The following is a 21725-nucleotide window of genomic DNA, read 5'->3' on the forward strand; positions in this document are numbered from 1 at the left end:
ACCTCTTCACCTTGTATCCTCACTGTTCAACCTGCCTCCCTCTCATTCAAACACAGATACTCTGTCCTTCTATGGCTGACTTTCATCCCTCATCTTTCAAGTGCATACCTCCACCTCTCCAGGTTCTCTTCCACCTGTTCTCTGTTTTCAGCACAGATCACAACGTAATCTGCAAACATGATGGACCACAGGGATTCCTGCCTGACCTCATCTGTTAGTCTGTCCATCACCAGAGCAAACAAGAAGGGGCTCAGAGTCGATCTTGATGCACTCCCACCTCCACATTGAATCTCTCACTCCTACAGGAGACTCTTACTGTCCTCATGCATGTCCTGCACCCGTCCAACTCTGTGCCTTTAAGGTTTTTTTTTTAATTTATTTTTTACTGCGTCACAGCAGCAGCACGGCGGGTATTTTAATGGTGTGTGAATTTTAAAAGCGCTAGCTCAGCAGAGATAGCATGCTAACCCCAGTCACGTTGCTTTTATATTTGACTTTATTTCATTTTAACCCCTTCCCTCCCGCCGCTGCTGCTCTGTCAGTCAGTAGGCGCCTCGGCGGGAAACCAGGAAACTCCACATTTTCCTCTCTCTCTCTCTCTCTCTCTCTCTCTCTCTCTCTCTCTCTCTCTCTCTCTCTCTCTCTCTCTCTCTCTCGTCTGCTGCAGCCTAAAACCGGTCGTTCAAAAAGGTGTCGATAAAACACGCATCATGTGACGTTTAAAAAGCCTCCCCGGAGCGGAGCCGCAGACGGGCTGTAGACGGGCTGTTTCAGAGAGCCATGGAGCCGGAGCCGAGCTGCCAGGACTGGATGTCGGCTCTGCCCGAGCAGCTGTGGGACCTTCCTCTGACCGAGCTGGCCATACCTGGTACACGAATCTGTGTTTACTGAAAACTGTCAGGCATTAAAAGAAATTAGATTGAAACCAACCAGTTTATATATAGTTGCGAGAAATGACTAAAACTATCTTAATAATACTAACTCTGCTCCGGCTGTTTTTTCTTCACAGAAACAAAAACCAGAAGCTCTTTTGGTTCCAGCTTGTTGAAGAATTCACTTAATTGAAAGATGTAAAACAACAAACCCAACTAGTCAAATATATTTATGTTTAATCAGTAGTTTACTCGAGTATTTGTGCAGCTTTACAGCTTCTAGTTTTATTACAGCAGTATAAGTACTTTTTCTTTAAATGTTTCCTGAATACAACGGGGTATGCCAAATCAAACCCCTTCGTGTTCATTTCACTGAGACAAAACAGCACATATTCAGGTCTTTTGTTGCTTTGCTTCAGCAAAACGGTTGAGTTTTAGTTAAAGTTTTGTCGCTTTTTTGCTCACTTGATTTAACAACCATCTGCAATGATTTCAGTAAACCTGAGCTGATTGGAAAAAGAAGAAGAAAAACAGGATGGACCTCATTCCTTTGGGCCCTCGCAGCATCAGGGATCATTGTTTGCCAAACCGGTTCTATGCTTTTAGACGGGTTGTTTTTGTTTCCAGGGAGCCATGACACCATGAGTTACTGCCTGGACATCAGCTCGCCTCTGGTCAGGTCTGAGTCGGACCTGCTGCGGCTCCTGGACGTGGTTTTTTACTGCTTCACCAGGCCGCTGATTTTCAAATGGGCCACCACGCAGGTATGAGACAGCCGAAACACAAAACCACACCTCTAAGAATACAGATACCCTTTTTTTTTACACCCTCTTGCCAAAGCCATATTTCATTTAGAAAGTGTGGTCACTTTCTGCTCATTTTATATTGTTTTATTTCTCTCATTTCTGTGACATTTTTACATATAACAGAGCGCAAATTTATGTTCTTCCATTTTAAATGACCAAAACAAAACAAAAAAAGAATGGTAAAGATTTTACATTCATATGAAAAGAAGTAGAAAGAGCCTCAATCAATATTTAGTTTTAAATGATAAAAAACAGGATTTTTATGACCACAACTAACTCCATTTTAACTCATTGAGGTTTTTATAAAAATCCCACATATACTCAGTCAGTGATAATTTAGGTCAGCCTTTTGTTGGGAAATGATCCAGTTGTGGTTTAATCCTGTAAGTAGACTCGTTGTTTCAGCATTCAAAGCTGAGGTGAAGATTATTTCCTCAAATACCTTTTAATATATAAAACATGTAAAGTGAACTGACTCAGAGTTAGTAATGATAACTTGTTATATAACGCTGAGCTGAGGGTACATGGGTAATTTAGTCACAATACAAAAAGAACCAATCAAATAATTACATTTAAAACCTGCGACAAAACGCCACAACTGTACCCTAAATCTGAAAGGAAAGGAGGGACATAAGTAGGAAGGAAGGGACATAAGTAGGAAGGGACATGGGAAGGAAGGAAGGAACATAATAAGGAAGGGTGGAATAAGTAGGAAGGAAGGGACATAGGAAGGAGGGAAAATGGGAAAGGGATAGAAGGAAGACAGATACGTAGGGAGGAAGAACGAAAGGAAGTAAAGGTTTCCCTTCTTTAGGAAGAAATAAACATGCAGGAGTGAACAAAGGTAGATGGGAAAGAAGAAACAAATCTAGTTAGGAGGGAAGGTAGGAAGGTAGGTGACATCAAAACAACCTTTAGCCCAAATATGTAGAGTTCATGAATAACTTCAGAGTTGAAAGTGAACCTAACCCAGATCTACAGCCAGGTTTATGCTCTACATTTTTATAACGAAACAATGGGACTTCAGTTTTTGAACCCAGCCACCCTGAAATCACATGATATGGGGAAGGGCTGCTCAAAGTTTAAAGAGACGAAGAGACAGATGATGACGATGATGTTTGTTTGCGTGTGAGAACAGCTGCTGGGAGCAGCGATCCACACAGCTCAGCAAGTGGACAAATAATCAGAACCTTTTCACAGAGATCAGGAAAAAACTGCAGCGTGGTCTGATTTATTTACTTGCACCTAGATGTCTTGTTCCTGTGTGCTCATGTGATGAATCGTAGATCTATAAATATAGATTTTTGTGCCTTAAAGGGACATGCTTGGGTTAAAAATGCAGACATGCCACATATCTCTGTGTGCTGACGTTGGTCGTCTCTTGCCTTCAGGATAAAACCATCGAGGAGCAGCTTTCTATGGGCATTCGATACTTCGATCTCCGCGTTGCTCACAAACCCAATGACCTGTCCAGTGACCTCTACTTCACTCATGTCATATACACACATTTGACGGTTCTGGTGGGTTCAGGTCACTTTGTGAAATACTGCAGTTTAGGTCCTTCACAGCATTTATGACAAATGTCCGTCCTGAACAGGAAACTCTGGTGTCTGTTGTCAGCTGGCTGAATTCTCACCCTAAGGAGATCGTGATCCTGGCCTGCAGTCATTTTGAGGGAATAGATGACAGATGCCACGAGGCGTTCATTTGCTGTTTGAAGAAACTGTTCGGCTCGAAGCTGTGCCCCCACAAGGTTAGTCGTTTCCAAGAGCAGCTGACGGGCCCCGCCAAAACACGAAGCGTTGCCTTACTGCGTCTCCCTCATCTTCCACAGGAACCGAACCTGAGCCTGCGGAGTCTGTGGGCGTCTGGTTACCAGGTCATTCTGTCCTACGAGTCCCAGCTCACAGCCAGACACCCGGAGCTGTGGCCCGCCATCACGTACTGGTGGGCCAACAAGAGCACGGCGCAGGATGTGATCAGTTTCCTGGACTGGCAAAGAGACTTGGGACGTCCAGGTGAGATTGTCTGGAGACGGCGCATACAATCCCAATTCTGAGAAAAGTTGGAATGTTGTGTTAAATGGAAATTAAAACAGAATACAATCATCTGCAAGTCCCATAAACCCATATTCTATTCACAATGGAGAAATAGTCAAGATATCAACTATTTAAACAAATAAACTGAACAATTTCTGTAGAAAAGTCAGGACAGGGTCATGTTTCCCTCTGTGGATCACCCCCTCTTCTTCTACCAACATATTTAAGAGCCGAGGAGAGCAGCTGCTGGAGGTTTTGGAGGGGATCTTTGTCCCGTTCTTGTCTGATGGAGGATTCTAGCTGATCAACAGTCCTGGGTCTTTGTTGTGCTTTTCATTTCATGATGCATCAAATGTTTTCTATAGATGAGAGGTCTGGACTGCAGGCAGGTCAGTTCAGCTCCTGGACTCTTCTACATGAAGCCCTGCTGCTGGAATGAAGCAGTCTGTGGTTTAATGTTGTCTTGCTGAAATATGCAACACCTTCCCTGAAAATAACGTCTGGTTTGTTCTAAAACCTGTAAACACTTTTCTGGTGCTTGTACAGGTGTGTAAGCTGTCCATGCACCCCTATACCATCAGAGAGGCAGGTGTTAGAATTGTGCACTGATATCAGACTGGATGCTTCCTCTTCCTCTGTGGCAGGTTTCCAAAAAAGAATTTCAAATGTTGACTTGTCTGACTTCAGAAAAGTTCTCCTCCTTGCCTCAGTCCATTTTAAATGATAAAGCATTAAGCAGCATTAGTGGATGACCCAGTGAACTGTGCTCATCCAGTGACAGTGATCTGTGGAAGTGTTCCTGAGTCCATGCAGTGATGAACAGAACCGAATCAGACCTGTTTTTGAAGCAGCGCCACCTGTGGTCCTGAAGATCACAAACATCCTATTTGACTTTCAGCCTTTTGTCCTTTGAGCTCAGAGACTTCTGCAGATTCTTGAAATCTTCTGATGATAGTATAACCTGTAGACGATGGGATATTCAAAGTCTTTCCAATTCTTCTGTTGGAACATCATTCTGAAATTGTTCCACTTGTTTTTTACAGACTGGTGAACCTCTGCCCATCTTTACTTCTGAGATTTAGCCTTTCTAAAATGATCTTTCTGTACCCAGTCCTCTGCTGCTAGTTAACATAATTAGTTGTATAAAGCTCCTCCAGACTTTACAGCTTTTTGTTGCCCCCAGCTCAACCTTTTTGAGATGCGTTGCTGACCTTTTCTAAAAGTGGTCCATTCTTAGTTTACACATTTGATGTTTACCATGTTTCATTGTCAGTAAAATGTGGGGTTATGAGATTGGCAAGTCACTGCATTGTTTTTTTTTTCTAAATGTTCTAACTTTATGGGAATTTGGGTTGTATTAAATCGCGTAACACTGAAAAGTTCACAGAGTGCATTTTGACGCCGCTCAGCGCTTCGTTGTGTCCACAGACGGGTTCTTCGTCGCTGGTCTGAACCTCACAGCCGAAAGGAATTTTATCACCAAGAACCCGAAGCAATCCCTGCGGACGCTGACCTACAGCAACTGGGAGTGTCTGAGGAAGTGGGTGGAGCAGCAGACGCCGGGGTCGGACCCCAAGAGCCTCAACATTATAGCAGGAGACTTTGTGGGCCCACTTCCGCTCTGTTCTTTAGTGATCGAACTGAACCACAAACTGAAGCCGAGGAGCAGCCAGATGAAAAAACTGTATTATTTATAACCCTATTCTGTGGAAAAGTGATTCTAAATTAACCAAATCTGTGATTTTAATTTTCTTAATTCCTTTAGATATGAAATGTAGTCTTTGCTAAATTTTAAATTGTCTGTTTTTTCTTTTATTTCACCAACATATCTTATGTGTAATCACCATACTTTATAAAAATCACTTTATTCTTTGATACATTCAGATGTTTTCTCGTACTGTCCAGTAAGTACAGTATTTTCTCAGGCTCTCTGTGGCGCAGAGTTACTCTCCCTGCCATCATTCTGCATGAAGCCCTCGCCTCTCATCTGCCTTCAAACGCCTTCTTGTAGCGTCCATGAGTGGCGGCGCTGATGATGACCTTAACGACAGCTGTGCCTTCATCAGCATTCACCTGCACATCCTGAACGGTGGCCTCTCTGTGCAGCCAGCTGTGGAGGACGACACGTTGTCCCGCGGTCAGGATCAGGGTCACGCGCCGGCAGGAACAGATTGTGAATCTCACCTTAACTGAGGAGTGCTGAGGTCCACCTTCAGGTTTAAAACGTGTTTCCCTGTAGACTTCATGACCTCTTCCTCCACGGCTGTCTTCATCTTATCCAGGCCGCGCTCCTCCAATGCCGATATGAGCAGCGCGTCGGGCTCTGCAGGCTGATAACTGTAAAACATGCACAGGAGCTCATCAATCAAGTGGGTTTTTTTAATAGTTCAACCGTTTCCATGCGGCTTTTCGAGGAGTTTAGTTCTGTCAGGACTGACGAGCTAACGCTAGTCAAAACACAGCTAAGACCACGGCTAAACTTGTCTGAAACAACAAAATCCACTTCGGTGCAGGGTTTGCTTGGACCCTATTGACGAGCTGATAAAAGCTAGTCTAAGCAAAGTGGATGTTGCCATCTTAAAACAGCTCCAGACTTCAAATTTAAAGCGGTTCACGCAGACACTTCGATTTAAACCTTTACACCACCGCCAGTTTTGCATTACTTAAGGATTTTAACAGAAATTGTACAAAACTTTTAACTGAAGTGACCCTTGGATGCAGCCGCTACAATTTAACTACCACAGAATTCCATGTAAAGAATGAATAAATAAAAGTGATGTAAAAGGTTTAAATAATGGCGTTTGGAGCTGTTTAAGATGGCAGCAAACCACTTTGGTCTTGGCTGCGCTCAGATTAGCCATTAGCTCATCAGTCCAGCCCGACGTAAACTCGTGTCTCTCCAAAATGAGGTTGTTCAAGAAGTTGTGATGTTTGTTAGTTACCAAGCTCATGCAGACAATAGTGAGTCAGATTTCACAGAGGGGATGTGTGCACGTTCTCATCCCGCTGACAGAAAGTTTGACGTCTTACTTGTCAACCAGGTCAATTTTATTATGGACCTCGAGCATAGAGCTCATCAGCCGGTCTGGGATCTGCAGGTCCTTCAGAACATTCAGCACGTTCTCCTTCTGGTTCACCGTCTCCGGGTGGCTGATGTCTCTGACGTGAACCAGAAGATCCTGGAAGCACAAGACGGGACGACTGATGAGTCACAAATGCTGAAAAGTGGTGAGGTAGAAAGAGCACAGAAAGATTTCTTCTTCAATTTTAATGTTAAAGTTTATTCAGTACCTATAGACAGAGTTAGCAGAAGCTGAATAAGCTAGTCAGAAGTACATCTAAACTAAGCTTCTGTTAATCATTTGTCCCCAGGGGGATTTATTTATTAAATCTGAGATCTAAAAAAAAATTTTATAAAATAAAGCCGCTGAGACAAGTTAGAGAGAAAAGTCTGACTCCATACTGAGTATTTAATGTCTTCCAACGTGGCAGAGAAGGAGTCAATAAGCTGGTGAGGGAGCTGGGATAAGAAGCCGATGGTGTCCACGTACAGCACCGTCACGTGATTGGGCAGCTGACCGGCGTGGACAGTCACATCCAGGGTGGCAAAGAGCTGGTTCCTGGGCTGCAGGCTTCTGTCGCCGGTCAGAGCTTTGATCAGAGTTGTTTTTCCTGAACGGGCAAATCAAGCAGTACGGAAGCTGCATCATTATTGCTATCCAAAGGAGGCAATATGGCCAACGTCCCGTCCCTGTTACACTGACTTGACCCCTGCCTCTCACCACAGTTGGTGTATCCCAACACAGACACGACGGGGAACTCCTTGTGTTTACGCTGAGCTCGTCGGAGGTGCCTCTTCCTGCGAAGTTTCTCCAGCGCTGAGCGGATCTTCAGCTCACGCTCCTTCAGCAGCCTCTGCTGGACCTCGTACAGCGTCTCACCTGGGAAAAAAAAACAAAAACAAAGGGAGGGAGTCAGCAGTGGGGGGGCGCTCGGTGAACGATGCTGAGGCTGTCAGCTGTGGGTCCTGGCGTCACCTGAACCACCGATGTACCTCGATCCTCCGCCCTGCTGATCCAAGTTTGCCATTTCATTTTTCAGGCGCGATCTGCCGCAGACACAGGAAGTGGAATTGAACACATATAGAGAGTACAACAGCAAAAATAAAAAAGCTAAAACATAAACTAAAAGGGAACTTTAACTTTGCGATCACCTTAACAAGGGGATCTCTGCCAGCGAGATCTGTAACTTAGCCTCTTTGGTTCTGGCGTTGCAGCGGAAAATGTGGAGGACAACTGAGTATCTGTCAAACACCTTCACCCCCCAGGCTTCCTCAAACTCCCTCTGAAGTCATCAAAAAACAAAACTAATCAGCAGTGAATAAATCCACACAACACAGCCAGAGAGGACAGACTCACTTCAGACAACGGGGACAGACGGTCCACGTTCACAAACACAGCGTTGATTCCTGACGTTTGCCTGATTCTCTCTGAGGAGGAGAAAACAAACGATTACAAGAAACGAAACCCACAGTGGTGCAGATTCATGGGGAGGCGGGTGGCACCTGTCAAAGACTGGAAGTTGCCTTTGCCAAATATCCTCTTCTTCTCCGGTGTCTTGGTGGAGAGGATGATCTTGTCCACCACCGTCCAGTTGTCCAGTGTCTTCACGAGCCCCTCGGCCTCAGCCATCATCAGCTCCGCTGCAAGCGACGACTACTAATTATTATTTCTTTGGTCCTAGAAAGTTGTAGGTTGAATGTCTGAAAACTGTCAGCTGACTGGATAAAGCTTTACAATAATTACAATGTTGACGTCAGACAAACATTGCAAAGAACAGCAATAGTGAAATTGACTGACTTGCAGGATTTGGTTGTTTTCTAAGATCAGTTAGCTGTGGCGGCCATGTTTAGCTGCCTTTCCTGAATATTAGTGACACGAAGTCTCTAATACTGTGTAACAGGACACAAACCCTAATATTTCTGCCATGTTTTTGAGCTGTTTGCACAGACTGTGAAAACACGAGGGGGCTGTGGATCAGTGGTTAGAGCAGTTGTCCTCCAAAGAGATTCAATTCCACCACTGTGCTACGTGTCAAAGTGTCTCTGAGCAAGACTCCGAATCCCTCAGTGCCTCCAGTGTTCCCCTTTTGATGTATGAATGTGATCTAAAGCACTGATTAGACTCTATAGATGATTTATTCAGATTAGCGTTGTAGAGTGCTGGATGGATGTGTGTGGGTAAATGAGGGCACAGATTGGGTTGTAAAGCACTTTGAGTGGTCTGGTTGGCTAGAAAGGTGCTATAGAAGTACAGTCCGAGTCTTTTTTAAATACACAATGAGAACAGACTAACTGCAGCCTTTAACAAGTTTCTGTGCAGACTGTATTTTATTCTTATGGTTCTAAAAAGGTGATCGAATAAAATGAATTAAATAAAATGTGTTTTATTTTTAACAATCAGAGGCTTTTTATGATTGTTCTGTCACAGTGCAGTTCCTATTTGATTGCTTTACCACTACTACTACTACTACTACTACTACTACTACTACTAATAATAATAATAATAATAATAATAATAATAGGATTTGCAATGTGCTGGGTGACTGAGAATCTCCACAAAACAAAGACAAGCTCACCTTTTTCAACAGACAAAAGACATGTAGATGTTGGGGACATTTTGTTTCTGTAATACAGTGATGCTCGTGTTGGACACTGATTACCTGTGGTCAGGTGCTGCTTCCTGCTCCCCCACTTCACGTTGGGATGGACGATGAAGACATTGTGTTGTCCTCCTATCCCCACAGGGACGTGCTGCTGGAACAGGTCCTCCACCTCACTGTCCCCCGGGACATCTTCATCTTCCTCCTCCTCCTCCTCCTCTGTACGCGTGTTGCTGGAGTCCTCCTCGTTCCTCAGCCTGCACAGGGACACGGTGAAGGGTCTGGACAGCAGGGGGGGTGGATGTTTGTGTCGAAGAGCAGCTGCAGGTGGAGCTGTGAGTCTGCAGCAGGCTGCTGCTCTCCAGCTTCCGGGTGGCTGTAGGAGAGGCAGCCATGAACTAACCCGCCTCAGTGTCCTCATGTCTCCTCGGGAAAGTCCTCCATAAGAGTCACTGGCACAGCAGGTTAACTTTACAGCTTCTTCGTCACACAGCACTGCCACTAGGGACAGCTGAGCACGTCCTCGGTGTCTTCTTGCTCTCTGAATGCTCACAAACCAAAACCTCACACTGCCACCTGCTGGAGCGGCGGGTCTTCAGGCTCTAAATTAGAGCGACATTTCACCAACTAAATAACCCACTATTTCTTTTTATACTTTTTATACCTCGTGTCTTTGTGACAGCCCGACTGACTGTGGCCCAACCCTGTCCCCCACCCCCAAACTTCAAATCTGTGATGCGCGATTTCACCAAACAATACAGCGGGGACATTTTCTCTTTCTCTGATTTCAAAATAAAACACATTAAACAAAAATACACTCAGATACAAATAAAATATAAACTCTAGCAACCATAGAGTCATCTGAACTTTATTATAGCCTACCAGGTCCCACGATGTCACTCAACTAGTCGAAGACAGATGTAATGTAGCATTTCAAAATAAAATGCACTCAACCTCTAAACGCAAAGTACTTTTCTGGATCATTAGAGACAAATAAAATAGAAATGCCTTGTTGCCACTGAGTCATTTGAAGTCAGACAGAGGCGTTTCTATTATATTTGAATTTGAAAATAAAAAATTGCCTTATGTGTTGGTTTTTAACCATATTAATTATTTTGAACAAAAGGATTAATTCTTGTATTAAATCATTTTTAAAAATCTGAAACTGAAAAGTGGTATGTGCATATGTATTTACCCCCTTTGCTTTGAAGAAACACACAACACTCTGTTAAATGTTTGAACTAGTAATACAGCTAATGTACTGTAGCGAATTAAGACTTTAATATTATATTTACCATTAATCTACTGAACCAGAAGTAATGGAGAACCATTACTTCTATGTTATCTAACTGTGATGCTTATAATTTCTTTGTAAATAGTTTCTTTGTTTGCTTTAAGCTATAAGAAACCATATGTGTTTAAGCACAGATCAACAATTTAAAAAAAATTAAACAAAAGCACAATAGGATTTACAGGAAATTGTGTGTCTCCTTACATTGTGGCTTCCTGGCTCCGATGTAGTTTTTGCAGCTTTAATCTCTTTACCTTGAGCTCTACATCTGCATGAGTCACATCCATTAAGCCCAGTGTTTCATGTTAAAATGTACTCCTGCAAAAATACACTTTCACAGCATGCTCCAAAGACACAGGTTCCTATAACCTTCATGTTAGTCCATTTCTGCTCAACCCCAGGAATAGTTTAACTTAGCCTGAGTGAAGGCTTGTTGTTAACTAAACGTAAGCAAGGGAAACAATAATATCTTTCCAAAAAGGTTGCTTTTATGCCTCAAAAGGATAATTTTAAAAATATTATTATATTTATTTGTTTTACTGTGATTGAGCAGTGCTTTCATACAGGCGCAGAAAACCTCATTTCTGGTCCTAAGTAAAAGTGTTGAATGTGTTCCTCCATCTGCCCCATCCAAAACAGTACCTTTATGCTTCAGTTTTATTTTATTCGAATAAAGCTGTTGTATTTTCTGATCTACTTCTTTATTTGACAGCTTTTTTATGATTCTTTTAAAGGCTAACATTAATTCAAACGATTCTAAAAGATCTTTCCCCTCCCCTCTGTACAGGTTGTATTTTATTGTCTTCAGTGTTTGACCTGTTTAACGTTCTCATGCTTCCTTTGTCACACAACGTGTGTGTGTGTGTGTGTGTGTGTGTGTGTGTGTGTGTGTGTGTGTGTGGGTGTGTGGGTGTGTTTATGTTAAAAGAAGTCAAGCAGGTAGGACGGATCTGCGCATACATGGCTCCTGAACGGATCTGAACTGACGCATGCTGGCAAGCCTTGGGTTTTTCTTTGTTTAATCCGCTCTTTTGAACTTTTATCAGCCGTATTCCTGTGGATTTCACTCAGAGAGGATTTGCAGCTCTGGGAGCAGGTATGGGAAAACAAGCCGCATCCTGACTGATAATGGACAGAGTGCGGGAAGGCGCGTTTGGCCTGGCAGAGGACGAGGAAGTGAAGTTAAACAGGCATGTCTCACGTTGAGTCTGGATTGTATTAATGAAGGGACGCGAGTTAGTTTAATTTTTGACTCCGAAGTCAAATATTCTCCAGCTGTTTTTGGCCCTTTGGTGCGCTCATGCGCCCTCAGGAAGGTGCGGCGCCGGTGTTGGCCCTGTGGTGCTGCGCAGGGCTGCTCCTCAGCTCGGTGTTTCTGTGCGCAGGTGTGGGTAAGTCCTCTGCCTGTCTGGTCATGCATATCACACACTAACATCATGAGTCACCCTAAAACTTAGCTCTGATTTGCTCTCTGATTCGATTGTTCTGTTCAGAAAGAGAGTGTGTCCCTGGCACTGTGGGGCAGCCTGTGGTTCTGCCCTGCCTTTTCAAAGAGGGGCTTCCAGTTGTGAATTTTTCCATCGAGTGGAGGAAAGATGATAAAGTGGTGCTCCGATCAATGTGGGATCAGTATGGGAATGTGGAGTCGTGGAGATCTAATGGCACCACCATTCCTGCTGATGCCACACGGACCAAAAACTTCTCCCTGAAGCTGTCAGCTGTAGATCCCAGAGAGGACAGGATGAATTACAGCCTTTTCCTCACTTCAGGGGAAAATCAAAGTTCCCTGCTGTGCACCGTGTGCCTCAGGGTAGCAGGTTAGTTCCAAACACAGCAGGTCATTGGAAGAACGTCTGTAGGAACTAACTCCTGCTTGTTTTTGCAGCCAGTTTCAGTGTTCCCCTGTTGGAGAGGAAGGACACAGCTGAGAGTCAGACAACTTTCTTGTGTCACTCTACCGGTGGCTACCCTCAGCCTGCAGTCTACTGGCTCATTAACGAGACTCAAATGCCCCCCGAAGGTTCAGTGAGGACCCAAACAGCTCTAACCCCCGACTCTCACCTGTACAACGTCACGAGCAACCTGACCATCCCTTTCTCCAAAGACGTAAATGTGTCGTGCATCATAGAGAACCCGTCTATGAACGAAACCTTGGAAAAAAAACGTGAGTTCATTAGAAGCGAATCAGGCCGCAAAGCGCAGCAGCGCCTCACTCATCTCTGCTTCCTCTTGGTGCAACAGACATGCCGGCCGCTGGCCCCGTGACGGGCCGAGCTTCAGAGGCCATGTGGATCTTCAGCACGGCCCTGTGTGTGGTGGTGGGGCTCATGGTCTTCGCAGGAGTGATATATCAGATCCACCTGGACAAGATAAGTAAGAGGAGGAAGGAGGAACACGAGGATTCACTGAGAGGTAGGCGGATCACAACCCTGGACAGAGGTGAAAGGGTCTGAGCTCAGGGAGGTGGCTTTCGGGGGGGGGGACAACATCTGGTTTCTAAGGAACCATACTGATTTAGTTAAAGCAGTCGAAAGAATAAAAATAATACAAAGTAATAACTTGTAATAATTTGACAAAATGTTAATATTTTGATGCATAAACTGTATAAGAAAAGTAAGAAGAGAAGCCAGAAAGGTTAAAGCTGCTGCCATGGTAACCACATATCTGTCACTCCTTGAGAGCACTCTTAATAAGTCAGGGACACAGAAATGCAAACTAGAATGTAAGCCTCAGATAAACAGCTCCTGTGCAAAAACTTCACGTCATAGTGGGAAAAGGCCCTTAAGTGCAAGTGGCAACAGCTTCTGGTCGTCACACATTTAAAGTTTGATGTGTCTACAGTGTTTTCTGTAGGAGATGCAAGTTAAATAGACCCCTCCCTTCCGGTGTGTTGTCTGTATTCTGGAGAAATGGGGAAGAAAAGCACAAGTAATGTAGCAGTGAGAGACACGCTGGGTGAAAGAAGACGGATTAATTGTACAGAAAAAAGAAGAATTTGTTTGCAAACATTTAGGAACGTTAAGCCAACTCAAAAGATAGCGAGACATCGGCACAGCTGTGACCCGTTTAAACTTTGAGGTGTGCCGAAACTAAACCAATGCAAAACTGATAATAAATGACTTAACCAGAACGACCCTGAGCAGCAGCCACCAAGACGAGCGACTTTACGGCTACTTCTGTGAAGTTCTTTTCACTTCTACAGGAGGGCTGTCAGGAACACGGTGCAGGAAGCTCCTGGGTTTTCTCAGTCGTTTGGTCAGAATCTTGTCATCTATATGAAATTTTTAGCATTTTTAAAATTTCATCCATGGTGTATGATGTACTGATACCAAAAGTCATAGCACACTATTCCTGATCCAGTAGCACATTTTCAGGTATTTCTCGTATGTTTTGTCCAAAGCTGCAGGAGAAGTAGGACACTGAAACTTGTGACAGAAACAGCGAAATATGTACTGAATTAAAGGATTCTTTCAAACTAATATGTTGGAAGTTGGTTTCAGGGCCTTTTCCTTTCTCTTAAGGTCATATCAGAAATAGCGTTCTGGTTAAAAAGAAAATGTCTGAACAGTTGTGACAAAACACGTCAGCTCATGGTTCAAAGATGCCAAAATGATAGTCTGACAAACAAAACTTTAGATTTAGATATCCTAAAACATAGTTTAGACTTTTGATTTCAGTTGCCTCAAGATTCATGAAGAAACTTCTGTTTTTCTTTGATTTATCCCAAAAGGTTGTTTTTATTTAGGGACGTCAAAGCCCAGATGGAGGCTGTCTAAGGGCCTCCTCTGGCCCTCGGACCATATTTTGTTTCTGTTTCAGTCAGTTTCATGTGGTGTGATTCTGGCTGTTTGGACATGTTGCTGTGCAGCAGATTGGTTGGCATCATATGACTGATAAGAATCTAAACAACATGGATCTTACCGTGTGTACATACTGCTGCTTCTGCTTTAAAAAAACAAAACATGATTACCTTTACTTCTGTTTGCTGTGGGCTGCAGTGTGTAGTACTTTAACTTGAGTTTGGTCACTGGTGTAAGGATGTAAATAAAAAGAATTAAAGGAGAAAGGGTTACTTTCATAAAAAAAAAACATTTTTTTTGTGCAGTGTAGTACAGAGGAGAGGTTTAAATGGTTGGACTGAACCGTAGTAAACAACCTAACTCTTATGCTGCTATAGCTGTAAAATGCTTTTTAAAACATACTGTAAGCCTGTCCATAAAATATGGAAATAATAATTATTTCATTACGTTTAATGATCAACCTCTTAGGAGAATCTGAGTCAGGTCTGATGTAAGAACCTTAGCTGCATAAAATCCAATCCAACATGTTCCTGTTACTGAGTGTTGTTGTGACCTTTGCAGATTGGTTGCTGTATCTAAATGAGTTTGTGTTGTGTTGTCACCAGGAAACAAAAGACGATGGCAGGTATTTGAGGAAGAGGAGTCCATGATGTCCGATCCAAAGGAGACGGAAGTATGAGGGGGGGGGGAGGAGTCCATCCGACTGTTCCTTTTTCTTAAGAATCAAAGGAGCAGATATATAAATGTTCTGTCTGAGTGGTGGCTCCCAACTCACCATGTGCACCAAAGAGCCATTACATTATGACCATGTCTGTTCTGCCAGTTACACGAATGTCACTTCAACAAGTGCCTAAATGATTTGGCAGCATTGGTTTGAGGTAGCAACACCCACTCAAGAGTGAATCCTACAAGAGCTGACCACGTTCTGAGGGGGATCTGTGAAGCACGGCCAGTCCGCTGAGAACCTGCTCTGCAGTTCGTCCTGACAATGGACACTCCGAGACAACTCCCCGTGTTCTTTCTCTTACCAGAGCAGGTAGTCGTATTGTTCTGGCTGATTGGTGCATACGTTTAACAAAAAAAGAAAGTCCACCTTTTTTTTCCATTCTAGGGTTTTCTGTTGCCATGTTGTTTTTAGAGAGAAGAGGATTTCTCCTACAACTCTTCTACTCGTAATCATTCTCACTATAACATGATGGACTCCAAGTTGTTCGTACGTAACCTTTAACCGTTCCAAGACTGATGAGCAGCAACAGTTGCGTCTCTCAGGTCATTGCTGATGTCTTTCCCTCCTTGGCGTTGTGTTAACACACACCTGTGTGCTCCAGAGCAGCAAACTGACAGAACTGCTGCTTTTATAGAGGAGCATACTGTTGATGAGTATTGTTTTATGATGACTTAATTTTATTAAATATTCACTACCACACCTGAGGCTGGTTGATTTCATGTGACAGAATCTATTGTGACTGCTGACTAAAAATATAAAAATTAAGGTTTAAAGTGAGAGATTTTAAATTTCGACAGTGAATCAATAAAAAAAACAAACTTTGCATAAAACAAAATGTAGATAAAAAAGGCAAACTTTCCACAAAGATGAATTGATAGTCTGACAGCAGCTAAAATAGTTTTTAGTTTTTATTCTTGAGCCAAAAACAGATGAAATTACAACAGGAAACAGTTCAAAAGAAGACATTTTCTTCAAAATAAAAGCTGTAAGCAGACAAAACAAATACAGCTTACTAAATGAACCATCATTGTTTTTTTTATCTGCTGATCAGTGTCTGTAAAAAGTCTTGTTGTTCGTCTTGCTCGTCTCTGCAGGACTCTAGGCTGGGTTTGTGGACAACCTGGTTCAGAAATGTGTTCATTTTTCAAGCTTTAATCCCGAAGTGTTGAAGCTTAAAACCTGCTGAACCGCAGCCGGACAGTCTTCTTGATTCTGAACTGGGAAGCGTTTAAATTCTCATCAGAAGAAGATTTTAGCACCTAAATCATGAAGTGCCGAATAACCTTTGTAGTAGAAATTAGAGCATCTTGGGATCTTCCTCCTGCTTCCTCTCAGTCTGCTCACATAAAATCAGTTTCTGATTCAACCCCGAGTCCCTGAGAGAGAATAAACGGGAGAATTTAAGCCTGATTGAGCTGAGGCATGGTTGAGGAAGGCGAGCCGAGTTGAAGTGTTCAGCCTGATTCGCCCTGCAGCGACGTCACGGCGTAGAGGTCGTCCCGACGCTGAGACGTGATTGGGATCTGCTGCCGGATGTCAGCCAGGTACTGCAGGTCTGGAGTCAGGTGACACACGAGCAGAGGGTTTGGAGTCAAAACATGGAAGATGTAAACATAAAAACACATCTCGGCGCTCCTGTCCTGGATCAGTTACAGACTGCTGTTCCATCATAGCAACATTTAAACGAGGTAGTATAAATGCATTTAGAGGAAGACAATCTTATTTTTATGTAAATAACTACCAGGGCAAACAGCCACCATTTCCCAAAGCCCAGCGGAGAGGGCAACATGCGTTTAGCGTCGAATATTTGCTGCCTCTTGGGAGTTTGCATTATTTGCATCTCAGCTATTTTTCCCACAACCTAAAAAAAGATGTACTGTAATTTTTAAAGAACAAGAATGGTGCACCAAGTCGACACAACAACAAATGAACACTTAAATGTTCTTCACTCACCGATATCAGCGTAGATGATCGTTTCCTCTGCTCCAGCCTTGGAGATGACCTCCCCCCTGTGAAATACAGATCAGAACTATTATGAATCTGCACAGGTCAACATCTGAAACATTCACAGACGGTTTGGATCCATTATATCATGGCTGTGACTTTAAATCTGAAGAGTAAAACCTCACTACAGCTACTAAATGCAACACGGTGTGAGAGGAGTTTAGAATGTTTTCTGTTTGAATATCCGACTCCATATAAGCCTTCTACTCTTCACAGCCTTTGTTAACTTTGTTACTAATAGTCGAGTCATTGACTTTGTAGAAAAACTTAAAGACACATGTCCAGGTCTAAAGGACCTGTGATGGACTTGTGACCTGTCCAAGGTGTCCCCCGCCTCTCCCCCAGTGACTGCTGGAGATAGGCGCCAGATCCCCGTGACCCGGAATGAAGAAGCAGGTAAAGAAAACGGATGGATGGATGGATGGTCCAGGTCTAAAACCACACTGATGATAAAAAATAATTACTGGAAAACAAATATGCCTGTCTTCCTTTCCAAAGTGTACTCCAGCAGATTAAATCATAAACGTGGGGGCGGCTGCGTAGGTGCGCACCAAAAACAGCTGAAGTGGTATAATGTGAGCGGAGGGGGACAACAAAATAATGTGACAGGGTTTCCCCCAGTGACCCAGCCGCCAGGCTAAGCTCTGCTTGTTTATTATAAATACGTCATTTTTTATACACATTTTTTTTCCACCCGCTCCCCCAAAACTGCTACCTTTATCTACCTCACCGCACGAGGGTGTGCGCACCAACAGTGATGCAATCGCACAGTCCCCGCCCCTGCGAGAAGGTCCCCCGCGCGCCGCGCTCTGTTAAAAATGGACCGTTTCGGTGCTCTAGCAGAGCTGGTTCGCCTGTATCAGCATTTATATGATCTCTCTATGAGAGATCACAAAGATATTCAAACGGTTCAACACTCACGTAAGGAGATTACTGCTGCAGCCGATAAAAAGGAGTGTTTATAGACCACAGAAGGAAGAAATGTTGGTCCTGTGATGGGCGAATCATTAAAGTAAAGCTAATAAATCAATGAAAGTCAAACTGAAGGCTTTAAGTTTAAACATCCTCTCTGTATCACAGACAGAAACACAACAGCTCTTCCTCCTGAATACGTGCAGCCATATTTGATGTGACAACCATCTTCTCTTTTTTTTTTACCGTATTTCCACTGGTTATGTAGCGTCTTTTCGGAGAAAACTGCTCTGACATAAGTGCCAAGCAATAAACATTGATCGAGCGGGTTTAACCAAAAATGGTTAGTTGAGCTGAAATCCAGCTGGTTGCTTTACAGGACCGAATATGGTAAGCATGTTTTGTGCTTAGTGAAAATATTATCTGTGTTTATCAGTAAAATGATGCTACTAAATTCAGCATTAGATATGCTTTGTTTTGTTGTTACATGTAGTGATCCAACATGCAGCCTGTGCCACAAAAAGCACAGTACAGTACAGCATCTGTCTGTTTTTCAGTTCTCTGTTGTTATTCATCGGCCTTGTCGTGAGACATGTGTTGGTGCCTTGTTTGCACTTTTTCATTTATGTTAATTTAATTTATTTGTAAATGTGACTTAAATTAGGATGGAAACTAGGTGCAAACAATTTGTATTTACTTTAATTGTATTTTTGTTTAAAAAAGTATTTCAAAAGTGCCTTTTTGTAAAACTGTAGTTGTGTAAATATTTGGCACAAATATCTTACAATATCACATAATAAATAGCCATAAATTAAACTTTCCTGTCAACTTTAATCTTTTTTTTACTAAATCACGGTCGGCCGGCGATCGGCCACCTACCACCGGGCTTAGCCTCTTTTCTGGAAGAAACCCTGAATGTGCAAGGCCAAGAATACAATTCGACGCTCAAAGTTCGGTGAGACTGCAGCTGGAAGTTCACATATTTTCTTGCAGCTTCGATGGATTATTTTCCCCCCCCCGAAGTCTCCCAACTGCTGCAGCTCAGTGAGAAACCTTGAAACACAGAACTTCTTCTCCTTCGTTACTTTTTTATTCCAATGCCGTGAACTACTGCTACACTCACCGACCCTTCAAGTGTCAGCTTCTTTCACCTACCTTCTTGGTGTGAAATTGACCGTGGCGTTTTCTTACCATGGGTTGACGACAGAGCTGTGACCCCAGGCCACGTAGGAGGCGGCTTCGTCTCTGGCAGGTGATGCTGTGGCCACAAACACCTGGTTATCCACTGCCCTGCAAGGGAGGCAACGCCATGATGTGTGTCAAAATGACTCCAATTCTTCTGTAAAATAATTAACAATCATGGGATATATCACAATAAAGGTTTGAAGTGATTTATTGTGGTCTTATTTACACAACAGCAAGCATCAGCTAGCTGTAGCACTTCCTGTGCTGTGTTCAGTTTATTTAAGTTTGAAAAATTAGCTGAGATCACTTTTAGTGGGAATGTAAAGTTTATAAATAACTTCTTTGTAAACATGAAACCTATTTCAGGTTGAGAAGTGAACAGTAGTATTTTTTCCAGCTTTTGGAAGGTGTGATTTTCTTTTCAGGGGTAAGAATGCAACGAGTCGAGCTTTATGGAGTCGTAGAGGTGACCGAGTCGCACCTCGCCCTCTGTAGGAGCTCCCAGTGGGCTGGACCCGTCGTCATGTTGAAGGCTCCGGGGTAAACCAGCAGCTGGCAGCCTGAGGACAAAAAGGACAAGCTGCTCAGCTGTTCTGCATGGCAGTATGATTGATGCCATCCAGGACTCCCGTCGGCTGCCTACCTTTCCTGCCGTAGAGCTGAGCGAGCTCTGCGAACCTCATGTCGTAGCAGATCCCCACGCCCACTTTACAAAATGCTGCAGGGGCGCCAGAAGCAAGAGAACAGGATCAGATCAAACAGATGCTCGTCCACACTGCAGGACGCGGACGAGGAGTCTTAAACTGTCCCTCACGTGTGTCAAACGTGGACAGACTGCTGCCGGGGCTCAGCGTCTCAGACTCCTGGAAGCGGATCTTCCCTGGAACATTGATGTCAAACAGGTGAATCTTTAAGACAAAAAAAAAGAATGACAGGGAGTTTATGAGCATTTAGTGACTCCAACTAATTGCTGCAGGTGGTGCACACACACCTTTCTGTGTTTCAGAATCATTTCTCCGTCAGGGTTGAACACCGCACAGCTGTTATACAGCTTCCCACAATCCTCCTCAGGTATGGATCCTGTTGAGCAACAAGCAGCGTCATTAACTTATACACCATAGAAGATGTTACACGTTTAAACGTTCAGTTTGGGCATCTTTTATTCCACAGACTCGACTCATTTCTCAGCACCAGGCGAGGTCAGAACTGAACATTTAGTTGGATGGAACAAGCGCTTATCTGCTCCGGTGAATTTGCATGCAAACTCCACAAAACAACCGACCTGTGTTTGGATGTTTAGATAGTGAGAAAGGACGGTTTTGATGGGAGTATGGGTGGAACACAAAAAAGGGGGAAGAAAAAAGCTTTAATAGTGTTTTCTGGGAGTTGAAAATAATCTTCCAGTAAAGTCCAATTTTCATTTCTACAGTACTGAACAAAACCTTTTAATTGACTTACTACATTACTGTAAATAAGTCACAAAATTAACTTTATACTCCAAAGCATCCTAACATGCCATAGACCGGAGCGACAGGTCTGTTTTTGGGTGAAAATAACCCCTTCATTTTAGAAGTGAATGCAGCTCCTGATAAGAAAATATTAAAAAAAGATTACAACATTCATCTGAAGCTTCAAGTACCAAAATCTCACAACCTGTTCTGCAAAATAATCAAATAATGTCCCTGATGATCATGAATTGCTAACGTTTTAAAAAGAAACTCTCACAAATATGGACTGAAGCTCACCAGGTTGGATGGTGGAATGTTTTCTCATGCTGGGGAAGTTCTACTTTATAAGCTGCTTTAATTCGACTGTCTGTCTTGTTGTTGCGCAGATCTGCTCATTTGTTCAGATGTGGGTGCATGAATAGACATTTGTGTGTGTGCACACACACACACACACACACACAACAGTGTGCCACTCTCCAGCACTTCTCAGCAGGTGAAAGAAATCTGGCCAAATCAGCTGCACCCTCAACTCAGGCAATATATGGAATCCACCAACCACTTTACTGGTTTTGCAACAGAGCTGAGGGAGGCAATACACAGCCTCCAAAGCACCATTTCATGGGAAAGGACTCATAAGGACTGCCGGTAAGCTACTTACTGGGCTCAAGGTTTTTCACCTGTTCACCTGATCATTGGTTTTCACTCATTGGTGAAAATAAAGAAAAGGATTGAGTGAATTCCTGAAGTCTCCAAGTCCTCCTTTTCAAGTGTAGGAAGCCATGAAATTAGAGAACACTTGACACTTGTGTCAAAGTACACTAAATAAATTATTATACAGCATGCTAACTAACCAAGATCCTTCATGGTAGGGTAGCCAGTAACTGCAGAGAGGTTTAAAAAAATAAAATAATAATTAATAAAAGGTATAGTTTAGAAACAAACAAACAAAAAAAACCTACATTAGTAAAAAAAAAAAAAAA

At 43.1% G+C, this 21725-nt stretch overlaps 4 protein-coding genes across 8 annotated transcripts in view; 2 read left to right on the forward strand and 2 right to left on the reverse strand.

The window, feature by feature from the left end:
* Positions 1-648: 648 nt before the first annotated feature.
* Positions 649-5592, forward strand: si:dkey-66a8.7 (PI-PLC X domain-containing protein 1). Of its 3 annotated transcripts, none has more exons than XM_017423551.3 (6): positions 649-868; positions 1500-1636; positions 3070-3198; positions 3276-3431; positions 3513-3696; positions 5146-5592. In XM_017423551.3, the coding sequence occupies exons 1-6, from the start codon at positions 781-783 to the stop codon at positions 5412-5414; spliced, it is 963 nt and encodes a 320-aa protein (XP_017279040.1). In that variant the 5' UTR covers positions 649-780; the 3' UTR covers positions 5415-5592. The 3 variants fall into 3 exon arrangements, with proteins under 3 accessions (XP_017279040.1, XP_037830198.1, XP_024863272.1); XM_037974270.1 differs by having other exon boundaries at positions 735-868; positions 1010-1636; XM_025007504.2 differs by having other exon boundaries at positions 739-868; positions 1369-1636.
* Positions 5564-9939, reverse strand: gtpbp6 (GTP binding protein 6 (putative)). 3 transcript variants are annotated; one of them, XM_017423548.3, is made up of 10 exons: positions 9439-9939; positions 8282-8419; positions 8136-8206; positions 7931-8061; positions 7755-7825; positions 7500-7658; positions 7181-7389; positions 6748-6896; positions 5902-6054; positions 5564-5827 (listed from the first exon to the last, which is right to left on the reverse strand). In XM_017423548.3, the coding sequence occupies exons 1-10, from the start codon at positions 9797-9799 to the stop codon at positions 5701-5703; spliced, it is 1569 nt and encodes a 522-aa protein (XP_017279037.1). In that variant the 5' UTR covers positions 9800-9939; the 3' UTR covers positions 5564-5700. The 3 variants fall into 3 exon arrangements, with proteins under 3 accessions (XP_017279037.1, XP_037830197.1, XP_017279039.1); XM_037974269.1 differs by having other exon boundaries at positions 8282-8432; positions 9439-9575; XM_017423550.3 differs by having other exon boundaries at positions 8282-8456; positions 9439-9575.
* Positions 9940-11606: 1667 nt separating this feature from the next.
* LOC108240160 (ICOS ligand) lies at positions 11607-15900 on the forward strand. Its single transcript, XM_017423393.3, has 5 exons — positions 11607-12060; positions 12163-12486; positions 12555-12833; positions 12911-13081; positions 15075-15900. Exons 1-5 carry the CDS (start codon positions 11970-11972, stop codon positions 15146-15148), a joined length of 939 nt encoding a protein of 312 aa, XP_017278882.1. The 5' UTR covers positions 11607-11969; the 3' UTR covers positions 15149-15900.
* A 232-nt stretch (positions 15901-16132) lies between these two features.
* nit2 (nitrilase family, member 2) overlaps positions 16133-21725 on the reverse strand; it is a 21785-nt gene continuing 16192 nt past the window's right edge. The window contains exons 4-10 of the mRNA XM_017423408.3: positions 20289-20377; positions 20112-20205; positions 19941-20015; positions 19779-19857; positions 19304-19402; positions 17150-17205; positions 16133-16751 (exon numbers count right to left, since the gene is read on the reverse strand). Of these exons, the coding sequence (XP_017278897.1) occupies positions 16651-16751; positions 17150-17205; positions 19304-19402; positions 19779-19857; positions 19941-20015; positions 20112-20205; positions 20289-20377 (593 nt within the window). The 3' untranslated portion in view covers positions 16133-16650. The remainder of the gene's footprint in view (positions 16752-17149; positions 17206-19303; positions 19403-19778; positions 19858-19940; positions 20016-20111; positions 20206-20288; positions 20378-21725) is intronic.

Source organism: Kryptolebias marmoratus, linkage group LG24 (assembly GCF_001649575.2).
Source record: "Kryptolebias marmoratus isolate JLee-2015 linkage group LG24, ASM164957v2, whole genome shotgun sequence".
NCBI classification, from domain to species: Eukaryota; Metazoa; Chordata; class Actinopteri; order Cyprinodontiformes; family Rivulidae; genus Kryptolebias; species Kryptolebias marmoratus.

What these genes read in the sequence shown, in the direction of transcription:
- gtpbp6 (XM_017423548.3), bottom strand. Translation starts at nt 9,799, where the DNA reads ATGAGGACACTGAGGCGGGTTAGTTCATGGCTGCCTCTCCTACAGCCA. An exon ending in GTTGGGATACACCAACTGTG is followed by an intron (nt 7,390 to 7,499) that starts GTGAGAGGCAGG and finishes TTGCCCGTTCAG; the next exon opens with GAAAAACAACTCTGATCAAA. An exon ending in AAAATTGACCTGGTTGACAA is followed by an intron (nt 6,055 to 6,747) that starts GTAAGACGTCAA and finishes CATGTTTTACAG; the next exon opens with TTATCAGCCTGCAGAGCCCG.
- si:dkey-66a8.7 (XM_017423551.3), top strand. Translation starts at nt 781, where the DNA reads ATGGAGCCGGAGCCGAGCTGCCAGGACTGGATGTCGGCTCTGCCCGAG. An exon ending in ACACACATTTGACGGTTCTG is followed by an intron (nt 3,199 to 3,275) that starts GTGGGTTCAGGT and finishes CGTCCTGAACAG; the next exon opens with GAAACTCTGGTGTCTGTTGT. An exon ending in CGAAGCTGTGCCCCCACAAG is followed by an intron (nt 3,432 to 3,512) that starts GTTAGTCGTTTC and finishes CATCTTCCACAG; the next exon opens with GAACCGAACCTGAGCCTGCG.
- LOC108240160 (XM_017423393.3), top strand. Translation starts at nt 11,970, where the DNA reads ATGCGCCCTCAGGAAGGTGCGGCGCCGGTGTTGGCCCTGTGGTGCTGC. An exon ending in GTTTCTGTGCGCAGGTGTGG is followed by an intron (nt 12,061 to 12,162) that starts GTAAGTCCTCTG and finishes TGTTCTGTTCAG; the next exon opens with AAAGAGAGTGTGTCCCTGGC. An exon ending in CGAAACCTTGGAAAAAAAAC is followed by an intron (nt 12,834 to 12,910) that starts GTGAGTTCATTA and finishes TTGGTGCAACAG; the next exon opens with ACATGCCGGCCGCTGGCCCC.